General features: G+C 39.7%; 3 protein-coding genes across 3 annotated transcripts; 2 read left to right on the top strand and 1 right to left on the bottom strand.

Annotated features, from left to right (window-relative positions):
* Positions 1-1,151: 1,151 nt before the first annotated feature.
* Positions 1,152-2,093, top strand: LOC308463529 (olfactory receptor 10V1-like; the record flags this gene model as incomplete). Its single annotated transcript, XM_080982006.1, has 1 exon — positions 1,152-2,093. The coding sequence occupies one exon, from the start codon at positions 1,152-1,154 to the stop codon at positions 2,091-2,093; it is 942 nt and encodes a 313-aa protein (XP_080838132.1).
* Positions 2,094-6,999: 4,906 nt separating this feature from the next.
* On the top strand, positions 7,000-9,844 carry LOC308463527 (olfactory receptor 10V1-like; the record flags this gene model as incomplete). Its single annotated transcript, XM_080982004.1, has 2 exons — positions 7,000-7,076; positions 8,879-9,844. Exons 1-2 carry the CDS (start codon positions 7,032-7,034, stop codon positions 9,842-9,844), a joined length of 1,011 nt encoding a protein of 336 aa, XP_080838130.1. The 5' UTR covers positions 7,000-7,031.
* Positions 9,845-14,136: 4,292 nt separating this feature from the next.
* Positions 14,137-15,084, bottom strand: LOC308473117 (olfactory receptor 10V1-like; the record flags this gene model as incomplete). The annotated part of the gene is made up of 1 exon (XM_080998427.1): positions 14,137-15,084. One exon carries the CDS (start codon positions 15,082-15,084, stop codon positions 14,137-14,139), a length of 948 nt encoding a protein of 315 aa, XP_080854553.1.
* Between the last annotated feature and the right edge of the window lie 4,100 nt (positions 15,085-19,184).

Genomic DNA, 19,184 nt, shown 5'->3' with positions numbered 1-19,184 from the left:
TTTTATTTTTTAAAGTGTGATCTACTTCCTCTACAATCAGATGCGTACTCCATTGGAACGGCCACATTATCAGAGCCAGAAGACTCCCCATTCCAGCTTAGATGAGCACTAGATGCCATGAACAGAATAGTCTGGAGATATTTTCTTAGAGTACATTGGTGCTTTGCTGTCACATCTAATGTGCCTCAAAATTACTTGAGCCAAGGTTCCAACCCAGTGTGCATTCCCCACTGAACTCGGTCAATTGGGCTACATGTAAAATGCCTATCTGCCTTTATCCACTAACTGGGCATTTTGCCTAAATTTTTCATCCTAGCATGAATGCTACGAACCTGAATGGTTATCTTTGTATGTTTGTATAGTTATAGTGGGATAAATAATTGCACTGTACTCCTCAGAGAAGGATAAAAAGATAGAGGGTTAAATTCAACTCCATAAATTTAGCTTGGAGTACTAACACCCACATCTATTGATAGAGCAGAGCTTCCTATGCAAAGTGTAACTTTCACAAGTGGAAACAATTAAAAAGAGTCCAGTTTGTCACATGGCATGTTGCCTTCAGTGCTGTGGATGAAGCATAGCAAGAAGCACACACAGAAGAAGCACAACACTCCAGATAGCATGTAAAGTCAGTTGCAGTTCCCCTTCTAACTTATAATGGCAAAAAATTGATTGGCTGATGCCAAGAACCATAGAAGTCTAAGTAGCTCATGTCACTGTCTTCCAATCATTATTGCACATATCTTCTCTTTTGGTCCAACTTGAATTTGTATTTCGAAATCAGCCATGATATGCACACTTAAGTAAAATACTATTTGGACATTTCATTGACAAGAGCAAATGACTCTTTTGGACAATAATGTGCATACTTATATTTCAATAATGTCTCCAAAAATTGAAGCAAATTTAATATATGAATTGTATCAGTACAGGAAGTCCAGTCCTCTGAGGAAAAATAAAATAGATTGCTGAAGGAATGCTCCCCATCTGAATGCTCTATATAACCTTGTAATAAGAACAGAAAAGAGTTGGTGCAGACACTTTATTTTAGTAAGCCAGGTTGTGCAGTATGAGCATATCCTCACTGCTGGGCTAAGGTAACTCATTGACTGAGATCTTTATTTTCCATTTAGGTCCTCTTTACCATCTTCATGGGATATGAAAACCATACTGAATTCTATTTCCGTCCCTTCTCAACCTTGCTTGAGACACAGCTGGTCATTTTCCTTCTCTTTCTGCTCCTCTACGTCCTCAGCCTCTGTGGGAACGCTGCTGTCGTGCTTATTGTCCATGTCGACCACTCTCTCCATAACCCCATGTATTTTTTCTTGGGCAACCTGGCAGGTCTGGAGATCTGCTACTCTTCTGCCATTGCTCCATTGGCTTTGGCCAACCTTCTGTCCAGGAAAAGTGCCACCAATTCCTTAAGTGGCTGTGGAACCCAAATGTTCTTCTTTGTCTTCCTGGGAGGAGCTGACTGTGTCCTACTGGCCATCATGGCATACGATAGATACGTGGCAATTTGTCATCCACTGCGCTACATGCTCATCATGAACAAAACAGTATGTACTTCCCTGGTAGCGGCATCCTGGCTTCTGGGATTTCTGTTGTCGCTACAGCTGACAATCCTTATTTTTCGCTTGCCATTCTGTGGCCAAAATGAAATCAATCACTTCTTTTGTGATATCCCAGTCATTCTGCAGTTGGCTTGTAGTGACACCCACATTCACCAAGCTGTTCTCTTCATAGTTAGTGTTGTAGTCCTCACCATACCCTTCCTTCTAATCTGTATCTCATATATCTTCATTGCAGTGGCCATTTTGCAAATCCGTTCTGCTGAAGGCCAGCAAAAAGCCTTCTCCACGTGCTCCTCCCACTTGATGGTTGTCCTCTTACAGTATGGCTGTTGCAGTTTCATATACTTACGGCCCAACTCTAGCTACTCACCACAGGAGGGTCGAGTGGTTTCTGTGTTCTACACCTTTGTCACTCCCCTACTGAACCCTCTGATCTATAGCATGAGAAACAAGGAACTGAAAGAGGCACTGAGGAGAGCCTTTCGAAGAAGAGTGTTTTCCCCCCAAAAGGTTTGACAGCTAGCAGTCTTCTTCAAAGTTAGACCATGGGGATGATAGCAACAGGCTAGGCAGCAGAGGTAGGTAATGTACAACCCCCAGGGCCAGATTTTGGTTTGATGAGGCCCCATAGCTACTGAAGGTAATGGGGCCTTTTATATGTCTAGCTGTCCTTTGTCAACAACAAATTTTTGCTGTTTTTTGTGCTGAATATATGCTAAATGGTAATTTATGGACCTACACAACACAACATAACACAACACAAAACAAAACATTGTTGCTGTATGTAGGTTTTATTTTCTTTGTTTTTTATCTTATATTTTGGAAATGTACATCCAGTTGTTTTTTCCTTTAATTTTTTTGGGGCCCCCCAAAAGAGTGGTGCCCTAAGCTATACCTTGTTTAGCTTATACATAAATCTGGCAATGGCAACCCCCATGCAGCGTCTGGCCCCATGGTCGTGCTTTTTTTTCTAAAAAAAATGTTTAGGGGTACTCTCATTTTCCTACTCATATTGAAATACTGCCCTTCAACGAGGCCAAACTTAGATTCACAAAATGTTTACTGGTATGTGTACCACTGTGTCCTCCCGGAAAAAAAGCACTGCCCATGGTAATACCTATAGGTAGGGGGTGTCACGCAAGATTGTAACAAGGGAGAGGAACTCAAAGCAATTCTACTCTCGTCATCATCATCATTCCTTTCATTTCTATATTGCTTTATATTTTCAAGCAAATAATCTCAAATGGTTTACAACACATTAAAATATCAGACAGAACAATCCAATGTTAAAGATTACCAATGAAAGCCACGTTTAAAATATACATTCAAAGCAACATAATTAACAGGAAACTAAGTCATTATCTTAAAGATTTCAAAATAGAACATTACGAAGGAGGTCAGAATGAATGTCTAATGCAGCAAAGTTAACAAAAACTGCCCTAAGCATTTCAAAATAAAATGTTACTAAAGGAAGTCAAATATAAACTGCTTAAACCAGTACAATGAACAAGAGAATAGAATATTATCTTAAGCATAGAATGTCTCTGCTGCAGTTTCTGCCAATCCTGTCCGTGCTGGGTCATGAAAGGCGGCGGCTGTGGAAGCTGAGGCTGTGTCTGCCAAGATGCCCATATCATTTAATGAACCCCACACCTTATGCAAAATGGTGAGAGAGGTATTTATACATTTTCTTACATAACTATACTAATACTGCATGCGTGGGGATCCACACACATTGAATCAGATTTATTCAAAAGCACCAAAAAATTCTAGAGATGTAACTGCCTCCAAGCAGACTGTCCAATAATTCAGTGTAAGGGGGCAGGGAATTATGGAATTTAATATTTGATTGGAAATTCAACATCACATAATCTCAAATGCCTCTTACTAGGATATTTGAAAAAACATAGCTCTGGAGGAAGATTTAGAAGTGGCACCAAACTATTCGGCCGCAAAAATATGCATTGCTGGGCAGGGGGCAGACCACAGCTCATTTAGTCTCTCACTGGTTTGAGAAAATCTGGGATGTACTGACTTCTAGATACTACAGATACTAAGAATGGTTAGTACAACCTTTAAAAGAAGTCTGTAATGAAATAATGGGTGGGAAAAGGGCACCAGAGTCGTGGAAAGAAGCGTATATTACACTTGTACCGAAAACAGAGACTGAAAAGACCCAGTTTAAGAACTACCGCCCCATATCACTGCTCAATGTGGATTACAAAATTTTTGCAGACATTTTGGCTAAAAGACTAAAAAGAGTGCTAGTGGAAGAGATACATAAAGACCAAGCAGGCTTTCTCCCGGGTAGACATCTATCTGATAATGTGAGAAATATAATCAATATTTTAGAAAAATTACAAGTGAATAAAAATACTAAGGCAGTTTTGATATTTGCGGACGCGGAGAAAGCGTTTGACAACATTTCTTGGAGTTTCATGAAGAAGAACCTACAGGGGATGGGGGTAGGCCAAGGCTTTGAAAACGGTATAAGTGCAATATATTCAGAACAAAAGGCTAAATTAATTGTAAATAATGTGTTGATGGAGGAATTCAAGATAGAAAAAGGGACACGACAAGGTTGCCCAATCTCCCCATTGCTTTTTATATCGGTCCTGGAGGTCCTGCTGAATATGATTAGAAGGGACCAATTGGTTAAAGGTATACAAGTCAGAGCAAAACAGTACAAATTGAGAGCATTTGCAGATGACTTAGTATTGACATTGCAGGAGCCAGAATCTAGTACTAAAAGGGTTTTGGAACTGATTCAAGAATTTGGTCAGGTAGCAGGATTTAAACTGAATAAGTTAAAAACAAAGGTTTTAGAGAAAAAATTAACTGTGATGGAGAGAGAGAGGTTTCAGAATGAGACAGGTTTAACTGTGGTTAAGAAAGTGAAATACCTGGGGATTAACATGACAGCTAAAAATGGGAATCTATTGAAAGACAATTATGAAAAATGTTGGGCTGAAGTGAAAAAAGATTTAGAAATTTGGTCAAATTTGAAGCTTTCACTGCTAGGCCGTATTGCTGCGATAAAAATGAATGTATTGCCTGGAATGTTGTTTTTGTTTCAAACATTGCAAATTTTGGACAAAATGGATTGCTTCAAGAAGTGGCAGAGAGATATCTCTAGATTTGTCTGGCAGGGCAAGAAGCCCAGAATAAAATTTAAAATATTAACGGATGTAAAGGAAAGAGGTGGATTTGCCCTGCCAGACCTTAAACTTTATTATGAATCAGCAGCTTTTTGCTGGCTGAAAGAATGGCTGCTTCTTGAAAACACAGACATTTTGGACTTAGAAGGTTTTAATAACATATTTGGATGGCATGCATATTTGTGGTATGACAAGGTCAAAGCACATAAAGCATTTAAGAATCATATTGTCAGGAAAGCATTGTTTAATGTCTGGATAAGATATAAGGATTTATTGGAAAATAAAACCCCAAGGTGGTTGTCACCGATGGAAGCGAAAGCACAGAAAAAGCTCAATATGGAGGCCAAATGGCCGAAATATTGGGAAATTCTGGAACAAGAGGGAGATAGATTGAAACTGCAGAGTTTTGAGAAACTAAAAAACAAAGTGCGAGATTGGCTTCATTATTATCAGATAATGGAGGCATATAACTCGGACAAGAAAATTGGCTTCCAGGTGGAAAAATCAAAATTAGAAACAGAACTGTTAGAACCCAAAACTAAGACTTTGTCAAAGATGTATAACTTGCTGTTGAAATGGAATACTCAGGATGAAACGGTGAAATCTGCTATGATTAAATGGGCACAAGATGTTGGACATAATATAATGATGGCTGACTGGGAACAGTTATGGACCATAGGTATGAAGTTTACAGCATGCAATGCCTTAAGAGAGAATATTATGAAAATGATATACAGGTGGTACATGACCCTAGTCAAGCTTGCAAAAATTTATCATTTGCCCGATAACAAATGTTGGAAATGTAAAGAAACTGAAGGTACATTCTTTCACCTTTGGTGGACGTGCCCAAGGATTAAGGCTTTCTGGGAGATGATCCATAATGAATTGAAAAATGTATTTAAATATACCTTCTTGAAGAAACCAGAGGCCTTTCTCCTGGGCATAGTCGGCCAATTGGTGTTAAAGAAGGATAGAACTTTCTTTATGTATGCCACAACAGCAGCAAGAATACTTATTGCAAAGTATTGGAAGACACAAGATCTACCCACCTTGGAAGAATGGCAGATGAAGGTGATGGACTACATGGAATTGGCGGAAATGACTGGCAGAATCCGAGACCAGGGAGAAGAGTCGGTGGAAGAAGATTGGAAGAAATTTAAAGACTATTTACAGAAATATTGTAAAATTAATGAATGTTAGAATGATGTCAGAATGAAGTTAAGTGGTTTTAGCAGCAATGTCATAAAGGTGTATGTAAAAATGGATTGTTAATAGAAAAAACAAAGAGGGAAAGGAATTGCTGAATTAACCAATTGAACTGGAATACAAAAAAGGGAGGTGAGAGGAGGTCAGGGAAGCAAGGAAATGAAATGTAAGATACGGAAGGACTAATTTGTTTTAAAGTTTTTTTTAATCTTTTTTACTGTACTTTGTATTTTGTATGTTTTTTCTCTTTTTTATATTTTCCCTTGTTTTTTTCTCTCTTTAACTATGTAATTTTTTGTTTCTGAAATTTTAATAAATATCATTTAAAAAAAAAAAAGAGAAAATCTGGGATGTAAACAATGATTAAATTGATATGTTTCAGAGTAACAAATAACAAACTATCACATAGATTTGTAGAAGGGTAGTCTCTTTTTCATTCTGGAACAATAAATTCCAGCATAATATGAATCCTTACAACCTTTTTGCTTTATTGTAAAATGTATCATATATGTAATTATTTTTGGTATTTACTTATTTTATTTTATTTACTTATTTCTGTAGTGTGTGTGTGAATAAACAATAATCTGCCTCTAAGATTCTGTATGTATGTATATATTAAATAAATTGAAATGTCTTGAAGCGCCATAATTCTCCTGTGAATTATTACCAAAGGCATCTAAACCCAGGTGAACACTGCATCTCCCAGAACTTCTCGCCACTCAGAGAAGTCATGTGAGTATACCAATAGTTAGAGTCTTACTTTTTTTATCATCAAGTACTTCACACTTCCTTCTGTTCCTTTGTAAGAGCAGCCACAAGAGAGTTCACTCTCTCATATAAAGCCTAATGTCTGCACTTCAGCAAATAAAATTTCTCTCCTGCCTTAAGGGTCTTGGCAGCGCTCTAAAGGAAGAGCTTTAGAACCAGGAAACAAGATGGATGAGCCAAAGAGCTGCTCTCTTAGCCCTTCCTTCCCTGGTTGTGAACTTTGCCACTATTCATTGTGAAAGGAGCAGTTGTGAACTTTGCCACTATTTGTGGTCCATCACCACCACTCGCATTTCCGTTTCTAGTTGAAGAGCAACAGCAAATGCCTTCAGATTTCCCTTGGCAGTCCAGCAGCAGGAGTATCCAAGTAAGTCATTTCTGTGGATGTGGATTCTGTTCACTTGCCTACTTCATAAGCCTTTCATTCTCTATTCAGCATGTTTTCTATTCAGCATGCATTCTCCTTTTTTTCATCCTTAGTGTATGAGATTCCAGACTCTAGAATCAAAATGCATAGGTTGCATAGACATCATACATGTAAATGGCATTTGTAGCATATCCCCCACCATGCTAGGAACTGCAGTTTAAGGGTGCTGGGAATTGTACCCCTGTGATGGGTAAAATGTACAGTTCCAAGGATTTTTTTTCTGGGACATGGGGAATGGGGTTGAATAGTATGGCATGTAGAAAACCAGACTATGTGCTGTGAAAAAGAAAAGGGAGAAGAAGCTTCAGATTTTTCCAGATCATAGTCAAAATAATGTTGGGATTGTTCCTAATAAATGGAAAAGCAGATACTTGTTCATTCTTCAGCTAACTGCAATTTGTTTTTTAAATTTAATTTTCCTCTGAACCATGATTTAACGATAAACTCATTAAATGGAGCAGGTGCTTTCAGCCATCAGTTCCCGTTCATTTACTTTCAGTGTTTTGATTGAATAAGATCCTTAACATTTCCTAAACTTGACAAATGAATCCATGTGGATTTCACATCCAGTGGTTTTCTGAATAGGTTTGGCTACTTTATTTTATTTTTTAAAGTGTGATCTACTTCCCCTACAATCAGATGCATACTCCATTGGAACGGCCACATTATCAGAGCCAGAAGACTCCCCATTCCAGCTTAGATGAGCACTAGATGCCATGAACAGAATAGTCTGGAGATATTTTCTTAGAGTACATTGGTGCTTTGCTGTCACATCTAATGTGCTTCAAAATTACTTGAGCCAAGGTTCCAACCCAGTGTGCATTCCCCACTGAACTCGGTCAATTGGGCTACATGTAAAATGCCTATCTGCCTTTATCCACAAACTGGGCATTTTGCCTAAATTTTTCATCCTAGCATGAATGCTACGAACCTGAATGGTTATCTTTGTATGTTTGTATAGTTATAGTGGGATAAATAATCATACTGTACTCCTCAGAGAAGGATAAAAAGATAGAGGGTTAAATTCAACTCCATAAATTTAGCTTGGAGTACTAACACCCACATCTATTGATAGAGCAGAGCTTCCTATGCAAAGTGTAACTTTCACAAGTGGAAACAATTAAAAAGAGTCCAGTTTGTCACATGGTATGTTGCCTTCAGTGCTGTGGATGAAACATAGCAAGAAGCACACACAGATGAAGCACAACACTCCAGATAGCATATAAAGTCAATTGCAGTTCCCCTTCTAACTTATAATGGCAAAAAATTGATTGGCTGATGCCAAGAACCATACAAGTATAAGTAGCTCATGTCACTGTCTTCCAGTCATTATTACACATATCTTCTGATTTGGTCCAACTTGAATTTTGAAATCAGCCATGATATGCAAACGTAAGTAAAATACTATTTTGACATTTCATTGACAAGAGCAAATGACTCTTTTGGGCAATAATGTGCAAAACATAAACCAAGCATACTTATATTTCAATAATGTCTCCAAAAAGAGAAGCAAATTTATTGTATGAATTGTACCAGTACAGGAAGTCCAGTCCTCTGAGGAAAAATAAAATAGATTGCTGAAGGAATGCTCCCCATCTGAATGCTCTATATAACCTTGTAATAAGAACAGAAAAGAGTTGGTGCAGACACTTTATTTTAGTAAGCCAGGTTGTGCAGTATGAGCATATCCTCACTGCTGGGCTAAGGTAACTCATTGACTGAGATCTTTATTTTCCGTTTAGGTCCTCTTTACCATCTTCATGGGATATGAAAACCATACTGAATTCTATTTCCGTCCCTTCTCAACCTTGCTTGAGACACAGCTGGTCATTTTCCTTCTCTTTCTGCTCCTCTACGTCCTCAGCCTCTGTGGGAACGCTGCTGTCGTGCTTATTGTCCATGTCGACCACTCTCTCCATAACCCCATGTATTTTTTCTTGGGCAACCTGGCAGCTCTGGAGATCTGCTACACTTCTGCCATTGCTCCATTGGCTTTGGCCAACCTTCTGTCCAGGAAAAGTGCCACCATTTCCTTAAGTGGCTGTGGAACCCAAATGTTCTTCTTTGTCTTCCTGGGAGGAGCTGACTGTGTCCTATTGGCCATCATGGCATACGATAGATACGTGGCAATTTGTCATCCACTGCGCTACATGCTCATCATGAACAAAACAGTATGTACTTCCCTTGTCGTGGTATCCTGGCTACTGGGCTTTCTGTTGTCTCTAAAACTGACCATCCTTATTTTCCGCTTGCCATTCTGTGGCCAAAATGAAATCAATCACTTCTTTTGTGATGTCCCAGTCATTCTGCAGTTGGGTTGTAGTGACATCCAAATCCACCAAGCTGCTATTTTCATAGTTAGTGTTGTAGTCATCACAATACCCTTCCTTCTAATCTGTATCTCATATGGCTTCATTGCGGTGGCCATTTTGCAAATCCGTTCTGCTGAAGGCCAGCAAAAAGCTTTCTCCACATGCTCCTCCCACTTGATGGTTGTCCTCTTACAGTACGGCTGTTGCAGTTTCATATACTTACGGCCCAACTCTAGCTACTCACCACAAGAGGGTCGAGTGGTTTCTGTGTTCTACACCTTTGTCACTCCCCTCCTGAACCCACTGATCTATAGCATGAGAAACAAGGAACTGAAAGAGGCACTGAGGAGAGCCTTTCGAAGAAGAGTGTTTCCCCCAAAAAAGTTTGACAGCTAGCAGTCTTCTTCAAAGTTAGACCATAGGGATGATAGCAACAGGTTGATAGCAGGAGAAGTAGTGAATGTACGACCCCCATGCAGCATCTTGCCCCATGGTAATACCTATAGGTAGAGGGTGTCATGCAAGTTTGTAACAAGGGAGAGGAACTCAATGCAATTCTACGGTCGTCATCATTATCATCATTCCTTTCATTTCTATATTGCTTTATATTTTCAAGCAAATAATCTCAAATGTTTTACAACACATTAAAATATCAGACAGAACAATCCAATATAAAAGATTACCAATGAAAGCCATGTATAAAATATACATTCAAAGCAACATAATTAACAGGAAACTAAGACATTATCTTAAAGATTTCAAAATAGAACATTACGCAGGAGGTCAGAATGAATGTCTAATGCAGCAAAGTTAACAAAAAATGCCCTAAGCATTTCAAAATAAAATGTTACTAAAGGAAGTCAAGTATAAACCGCTTAAACCAGTACAATGAACAAGAGAATAGAATATTATCTTAAGCATAGAATGTCTCTGCTGCAGTTTCTGCCAATCCTGTCCGTGGTGGGTCAAGACAGGCGGCGACTGTGGAAGCTGAGGCTGTGTCTGCCAAGATGCCCATATCATTTAATGAACCCCACACCTTATGCAAAATGGTGAGAGAGGTATTTATACATTTTCTTACATAACTATACTAATACTGCATGTGTGGGGATCCACACACATTGAATCAGATTTATTCAAAAGCACCAAAAAATTCTAGAGATGTAACTGCCTCCAAGCAGACTGTCCAATAATTCAGTGTAAGGGGGCAGGCAATTATGGAATTTAATATTTGATTGGAAATTCAACATCACATAATCTCAAATGCCTCTTACTAGGATATTTGAAAAAACATAGCTCTGGAGGAAGATTTAGAAGTGGCACCAAACTATTCGGCCGCAAAAATATGCATTGCTGGGCAGGGGGCAGACCACAGCTCATTTAGTCTCTCACTGGTTTGAGAAAATCTGGGATGTAAACAATGATTAAATTGATATGTTTCAGAGTAACAAATAACAAACTATCACATAGATTTGTAGAAGGGTAGTCTCTTTTTCATTCTGGAACAATAAATTCCAGCATAATATGAATCCTTACAACCTTTTTGTTTTATTGTAAAATGTATCATATATGTAATTATTTTTGGTATTTACTTATTTTATTTTATTTACTTATTCTGTATTTACTTATTTCTGTATTTGTGTGTGTGTGTGAATAAACAATAATCTGCCTCTAGTCTAAGATTCTGTATATGCATATATTAAATAAATAAACTGAAATGTCATGAAGCGCCATAATTCTCCTGTGAATTATTACCAAAGGCATCTAAACCCAGGTGAACACAGCACCTCCCAGAACTTCTCACCACTCAGAGAAGTCATGTGATTATACCAATAGTTAGAGTCTTACATTTTTATCTCCAAGTACTTCACACTTCCATTCCTGTGTAAGAACAAAGAGAGTTCACACTCTCACATAAATCCTAATGCCTGCACTTTAGGAAAGAAAATTTCTCTCCTCACTCTCGCTCCCTTAAGGGTCTTGGCATGCTTTCTGAAGGAAGAGCTTCAGAACCAGGAAACAAGATGGATGTGCCAAAGAGCTGCTCTCTTAGCCCTTCATTCCCTGGTTGTGAACTTTGCCACTATTTGTGGTCCATCACCACCACTCGCATTCTCATACTCTTAAGTTGTGGGTGAACATATCAGACGACACAGCGATTCTTCAAACAGCTCTTGTTTATTCACAGGCCAGAACAGAACTGAAGGGTTCAGTCAGCCTGCTTATATAGAGCTCCAGTACGACGTAACTGTAAAAAATTTATAAAACTATCCAATCACTGAAAGTCACTTTCGATCCCTTATTTGCATAACTATCTATAGTATTCCCCTGCTGGCCCAGGGTGAGAACTTCAGTGCATAACACATACAAAAGCCAGGCTCCTACACTTAGGGAAAGAAGAAATTTGTAATCCTGTCTCTCATTCCCCATAGCGATCATTAAGAGTAAAGAAGGCCAAAACTTTAAAGATCAGAGAGCAGCAAGTCTCAAGCTGCTTTCATACTGTGGTGCATGTGCTTCAGATGGTGTTTGAAACACTGGAAGGAGAAATGTTGCAAGTAAAAGCACTTAATTTTAAGGTGTTATAAAATATACTTCTATGCAATAATATTAAATGCTAACCTTCGCAAAAGACCAAGTTTCTGCTGGATTATTATTGGAAAATTTTAGAATAATGAAACCATAGCAATAACCCTTCCCTGGTTTTGTTGTGTATTCGGAACCTGATAGTTCCCATATTTTCTCTGCATTTTCAGGAGTCATAAAATTTTGCATGAAAGAGACCACATCACATATAGAACTCATACATCTCAGGCAGGGCAATCCAAACAAGAAGGTGCAGGAAGCAGAAAACCAGGTGCCCTATATAAAGGTGCCCTCAGAGGAATATGTGGTCCAGGGGGGAAAAGAGAAGACAGTATCATGTTTAACTTCCCCTGTATATTATATGATGCATGGTCTTCATATAGTATTAAGGATCTATATTGGCCAAGAGAAATAAATAATCGGAAAGGGGCAGGGTATGTGTTGAGAAACTTTGGAGCACTAGGTAAATATTTGGCAATATAGTCCAGAAATAAGAACTGTAATTGTTACTAAAACAATGATGCACTACAAACTGAGAGTCTTTAGCAGTCCCTCTTATTAGGGAATAGACAGTCATTGGTTGAAAAAGAGCTTTATATCATGAGGATATTAGGAGGAGTCCTCAGTCACAGCAAAAATAAGTTTGATAAAATTCACAGGTGGAACAATACAAAGATTATTTTACAACAGAATGATTTGAATAATTTTAATAAATTACTTTTCTAGAAAGAGCATTGTTGTGAATATGGCTATGGAATCAAAGGTTTAGAGAGTGATAGTGCTTTTGGGAGAGGCTTGGTTATAATGTAGGTTTAGAATCATGCCTGTTGAATTTTGCTCGTTTGTGCTAATGTACTTCTGACTTGTGGAAAAGAATGAAAACTTCTCAATAAACAAATCAAATAATTAAAACACCACAGTAAAACCACGCAGCAGACCAAGTGTGTGGATGACTAGGTCACTAATGTGTTGCTGACCCTCTCACAGAATTATGCTGCTTCCCAATATTTCAGTTTATTTATTTAATATATACATACATACAAAATCTTAGTCTAGAGCAGTGGTGGCGAAGCCGTCGCCCCAGCAGGGCCATGGCTTCAGTGGTGGGGGTGGGGGTGGAGGAGGAGAGGAGGGCTCTTGTGCAAGCAGGAGTGGCTGCGGGGATCCCTCAGAAGTGGAGTAGAGGCTTCACGATGAGAGATCCCTGCCTCCACTCCTGCCTGCACGCAAGTAGGAGCAGATCAGGCAGCTCAGCTGAGGAGTGCCTGGCTGCCTTCAGGTGATGCAGGGGCTCTCACATGCAGCTTCCGGGCTGCCTCCACCTTCCCCAATCCCAGCAACTATTCAGTCTGGCTGCCTTGATGGTGTTGCACAAAAAATATAAAATAAAAACCATTTAAAACGCCACAGATAAAAAATAAAAACCATTTAAAGAGGCGCCCTCTCTGCTGAGCAGCAGCCAGAGTCCTTCTGAAGCCTGTCAGGCCCCGCCCCAAGCCAGGTGGAGAGAGGCAGAGCAGGGCCCTCAGGCTTCCAGCAGGCAGTCCTCCATAACCATAATCATCAGTCCAATTCATCAGTGGAAGTTGTCTCCAGATGAATATGAGGTCCAAAATCCCCATGCAGGTCCCACCAGGCATTTCTGGCTAGTCTGGTTTGAGGTTGATGTCTGCCTCATTTGCTACCCTCCTTTGATGACATCATTCCAGCCTCTTCTTGGGGTATTTTTCTTCTGTTACCTCACAATATCTTCAGGCTTCTGAATGAAATGTATTAGTTCTCTCTGTGGCTGGAAACTTGTCCAGGTTCTCCTGCCCATCAAAACAGAACTCAATGTCACTAGTGTAGCTGTTGTTCTGCTTGCTTTCAATCGGGCATTTGATTCATTTTCTTCAAGAATACCTATACTGAATTCAGGTCAATTGGCCACACAATGCACTGGTGCAACTTCTGCTACAAGCAAAGAACATTCCTTTTGAGGCACAATTGCAGCTTAGACATAGAGCCTACCTATGCATCCTTCCTGTGGTTTCAGTTCCACCATACCATTACAACAGATGGCAGTAGACGGTGTACCATTCCCTGGCTGTGATTCAATGCTGTCATTTCTTCTGGGGCAGCACAGCTCTTTTTAAGGCTCTGATAAGTGCATCCTTTAACTCTTTGTTCCTCATGCTATAGATCAAGGGGTTCAGCACAGGAGTGACAAAGGTGTAGACCACAGACACCACTCGACCTTCCTCTGGTGAGTAGCTGGAGCTTGGGCGAAGGTATATCAAACTGCCACAGCCAAACTGCAGAAGGACGACCATTAAGTGGGAAGAACAGGTGGAGAAAGCCCTTTGCCTGCCTGCGGCAGAGCTGATCCTCAAGACGGCAGCCACAATGAAGGCATAGGAGATACAGATTAGGAGGGAAGGGATGGTGATGATGATAACACTGGTAATAAAAAGGGCAGTTTGGTGGAAATGGGTATCGCCACATGCCAGTTTCATGACAACAGGGAAATCACAGAAAAAATTGTTGATTTCCTTATTGGCACAGAAAGGCAAAGTCAATATCAAGACAGAAAGCTGAATGCCAAAGAAGCAACTCATGACCATGGTCCCAACAACAATTTTCACACACACTCTCCAGTTCATGATGACAGTGTAGCTGAGCGGGTGACAGATTGCCACATAGCGGTCATAAGCCATGATTGCTAGCAGGACACAGTCAGAGCTTCCCAGGAAGGTAAAGAAGAACATTTGGGTCCCACAGCCAGCCAAGGTGATGGAGACCTTTCTTGCAGAAGCTACGTGGGCCAGAGTGAGGGGTGCAATGGTACAAGAATAAGCAATTTCCAGACATGCCAGGTTAGCCAAGAAATAATACATTGGGGTGTGAAGAGAATGTGTGGTGTAGATGATGAGACCAATGGTAGCATTCCCAAACAGGCTGAGCAAGTAGAGAATCAGAAAAGTCCAGAAAATCAGCTGCCTCATGCCTGGGTGCGTTGTGAATGGCTGGAAGTGGAACTGTATTATTGCAGTTTGGTTTTCAGTCTCCATATAAACCTGCACATCAGCTTGCTATGGGTTAAGAGGAGAGAGGACAACATTACTGAGAAGGCTGCATTGGGCAACCAGGAAATTAGGTAACAGAAATAAATTGAATTGCAACAAACAGGGAAGATGTTGCAAACTTGGCTGATAGTGAATGTGCAGTTGATCAACATATTCTTTAATACTGAAGTTCAGAGTTCTGTAGGCAGCTATTAACAAGAATGAGACCAGGTTCTTAGAGTAGGTTGTTCATTGATGTGTCTACATCCATTAAAACTGAGCGACTATTACACTGCTTATAAATGGCTAGGTTGATATTGAAATGTTTTACCATTTTTTGTGCTCTGTAAGCCACCCAGAGTGGCTGGGGAAACCCAGCCAGATGGGCAGGATATAAATAATAAAATTATTATTATTATTATTATTATTATTATTATTATTATTATTAACATTACTTTTCTATACTATTTTCCATCTCTGGCTCCATCTTCTACAGACACCAGACAATGTTAATGCACTGGAGCTGTAGTCCTACACTATGGGCACTTTTTTGCAAGTAGGTTTCAGCCACATATCAACAAATTCAGGTTGTGCAATAAAAGTCGGTTTGGAGCTCTTACTCAACAAATCCTCCCTCCCCTGCTGAACCTTTTGTGTTAAGGGATTGACAAGAAAGTAGTAGGAAGTATGCATAGCACACATTTGCCAAGGAATAACCTATGAAGTAGCTTTAAGGAAGCCATTGGTAGCAATCCAATGCTGCAGTTTGCAATTTGTGCAGCAGCCCTTAATAGACTCAAAAGGAGATTTCTTTCACATAGGAAAGTGATACAACAAACAATAGATTATTCTATTATGTGGTGACATTTTAAAACTGCTTATTGCAAAGTGTTCCAAAATTTGGGACTGGATTGGGGGCTGAAAAGAGATGTGTTTTGTATCTAGAAGGGCATGGAAGTCAATCTGGGAGGGCAACAATCTAGGTTATTCTGATTATATATGTTGTGCTCTTTTCTGTGAACTGCCCCGAGACCCCTGGGTATAGGGCGGTATATACATACAATAAGTAACAACAACAACAATTTAACACAAACCTACCTAATCTACCCTTCCCAAAATGATACACAAACTGAAACACATCCTTCATTTGAAATTTGCACTTCTCCCAATTTTCTGATGCAATTCTCCAACCCAAAATAATGTGTACATTCGTAGAAGCATACATAAAATTGCTTATATTCGTGGAAATGACACACAGAAATGTTTTCTAAAGAACCCTGAAGCTTATTTTTTACCCCCTCTCCCTAACTCTCACTGTATAGTGTTTGTGTGCATTTGACATATCAGTACATATTTTATTAGTTTTGTTTGTACTTTCTTGGATGGATAGTCATTTATTAAAGCATTTTAAAAAATATCTGCCCACTTTCCTACCCTGGTACAGTCAAGAAAACTTGCTAAATGAAATATTTTTTCCCCTTCACCTCTCTTCTTCTGTTGGCTTAACAGCAGCCTATCCAGCAACCTGGATATGAATATTTCTTTCCTATTGTTGCTGTTAAATTCAAAATTATTCCTTCCTTCCCTTATTTCCTTTGTAAAACACTCTCATTGGGGTCAACACATGCAGCCATTTTAGAAGATCTGTGCTTCCATGTGTGTGTCTTTCTTACCTGTATTGACATCAGCAGCTGCTATCTGTTCTTCACACCTCCCGGCATTTTGAGACTTTTTAACCTATCTTCTATAGCCCCCTGGGAGTGAACTGCTGATGCAGCCTCTCACCACAGCTCCTATCAGCAAGAGGTTTAGTGAACATTCAGCCTGATTTACTTGCCCCAAAATTGGGAGCTTAGACGTTATTGACTGTTTATTGAGAATTCATTCTGATTGGTTTGCAGAGAGGTTATATGACCTTGCATCAGGTGTCATCCCATACTTTCCTTTGCATTTTCCTGACATTTTCCCTATTGCCAAACACAAAAAAAGGTTGGGGATGAGGAGACGAACCAGCTTTATTGCACAGACTTTGGCTGAATGGCCTAAATTTGCCAATATATGACTGAATCCCACTGAAAATAGCAACAGTCTGAAAGCACTGTGTATGATGTAGAATATTTTTCAAAGTTCATGGTTGCATTGAGAGCAGTGCTTGGAATGAACTAGTTGAGCTCTATGAAGTTTCCTGAACTAGTTCAAAAATCTCTGATCTACACCTGAAAGTAGATCCCATAATTGGCAGGTGAACAGCAAGAGGCCCAGACTCCTGCCTTTCATTAAAAAAGTCCACCAGACATCTACAAAGAAAGTTAGAAAGCAAACTGTGGAAGCAATGTCCGAAGTCTTATTAGGTGGATACAGAGGTGCTGCTGTTGCTAAGGATGCTTAGTTACTTAACCACATTTGCTAAGCAACCAGGATAAAGGATTGCATGGCATTTCCTGTATCTTCTCTACTGAAGAGAGTCACTCTTTTCCAACAGGAGCAGCTTGCAGCAGAAAGCACAAATTAAGCAAAGGAACAAAGCAAATGATGTTCTGTTGGCGCAATTTAAGCAGAGTAAGCCATTTCTAGTATGGAAATACAATTATGTGGCAAAGTTCATCTGTTGACATTCTCTCTGTTAGGCATCTTGTGTGTGGTCCCTGATTTCCCAGGAGCTTCTAACTTTCTGAATGCTGAAGGTTTTTGTTCTTTTGCAGAAGATGAACACTTTATGAACTAAAAAGTTTGTTTGAATGAATGTGGGCAGAACTAGTTTGTCTTATGAAAGGATGAACTTGAAATGAAATGAATTTTCCCAACTCCTCAAAGTGGCAGCTCCTCTTCAGTGGCTACCAATATTTTGTGATGGGCCAGGTGTTGGGTTGGGGGCTCGGAGGGAGAATACCTGAACATGGTAATACCCTGTCGCACCATGCAGTGACAGCTCTGTGTTGCAAAGAAGAAAAAATGTAAGATGAGAGAAGATGACAAATGCAAAGTAAAATAATAAATGTAAGGAGGAGGAGCATCTGAAAAGAAGCAAATCAAATGAAAGCAGGGTTGAGGATGGAAGGTGAGTGCAAATGAAAGGAATAAAATTTAAAATAAATGCAAGGGTTTTTGGGGAGCATCTCCTTCTGTATCATCTCCATACTATTTGGGAGCCTGGGGCTTAATGCTGACCTTAATGCTGCCTCTAATACTACTGTGTATATCAAAGGGGAAGTTCGAAGTAGGTTGGGAGGTGATTTTGAAAGCTGCTTCAATTCTTGACCTGCTTTTATCTGAACCTGACCACTTTTTGTGCTTCTGGCCGCACCTGCAGCAGTTTCCCCAGCACCAAATGCTGCCCACAGCCTGAATAGGGCTGGCAATGGCCCTCCAGCATTTGAAACAGGGATCCTTCCCAGCTGCAGAAGCCAGAGAGGGACCAAACCTGTCTGCATGCTAAGTATGTGCTCTGCCTCTGCCCCTAAGCTATGGCCTATCTGAATCGCATATATAGTGATCATTAAGCCTAAAGAGGATCAGAGAGCAGCAAGTCTCAAGCTGCTTTCATACTGCAGTGCATGTGCTTCAGATGGTGGCTGAAACACTGGAAGGAGAAAAGGTGCAAGTAAAAGCATTTGCTTTTAAGGTGTTATAAAATATTCTTCTATGCAATAATAATAATTGTCAACCTTCACAAAAGACCAGGTTTCTGCTGGATTATTATTGGAAAATGGGTTGCTGGCCCTGTGCATTGGACACCAACCTTTGTTTGGGGGAGTGCTTTTTGAGGGGCGTGACTGCTATTTATCCATCAGAATGTTTAGTATAGACTGTCCCTCTTCCTCGATTATAAGACAGTAATTAGTTCTTTCAAATTCTAATATATTACATCTCTAGAGAAAGTGATGCTAACAAATGCTGCAACAGCTACTGTTTTCTTTAAGGATGAGAAATAACCTTGAAATTAAATTGCCCCTCTCTTCGGACCTTGAGATTCTTTCTCTTATTTTGGGAAGTTCTGTAGAACTTTCTTAAATATAAATAAGTAACATCCTATTGGGATTTATGGATAAAATGATGAGAAAAGTTGTTAAGGAGGCAAAAGTTCTTTCTCCGCACCCCCCTCCCTC

Source organism: Podarcis pityusensis, assembly GCF_964106645.2.
Source record: "Podarcis pityusensis genome assembly, chromosome: 1".
Taxonomy (NCBI): Eukaryota; Metazoa; Chordata; class Lepidosauria; order Squamata; family Lacertidae; genus Podarcis; species Podarcis pityusensis.
Note: the sequence above shows the minus strand (reverse complement) of the source record. Positions and strands in the feature narration are given on the sequence as shown.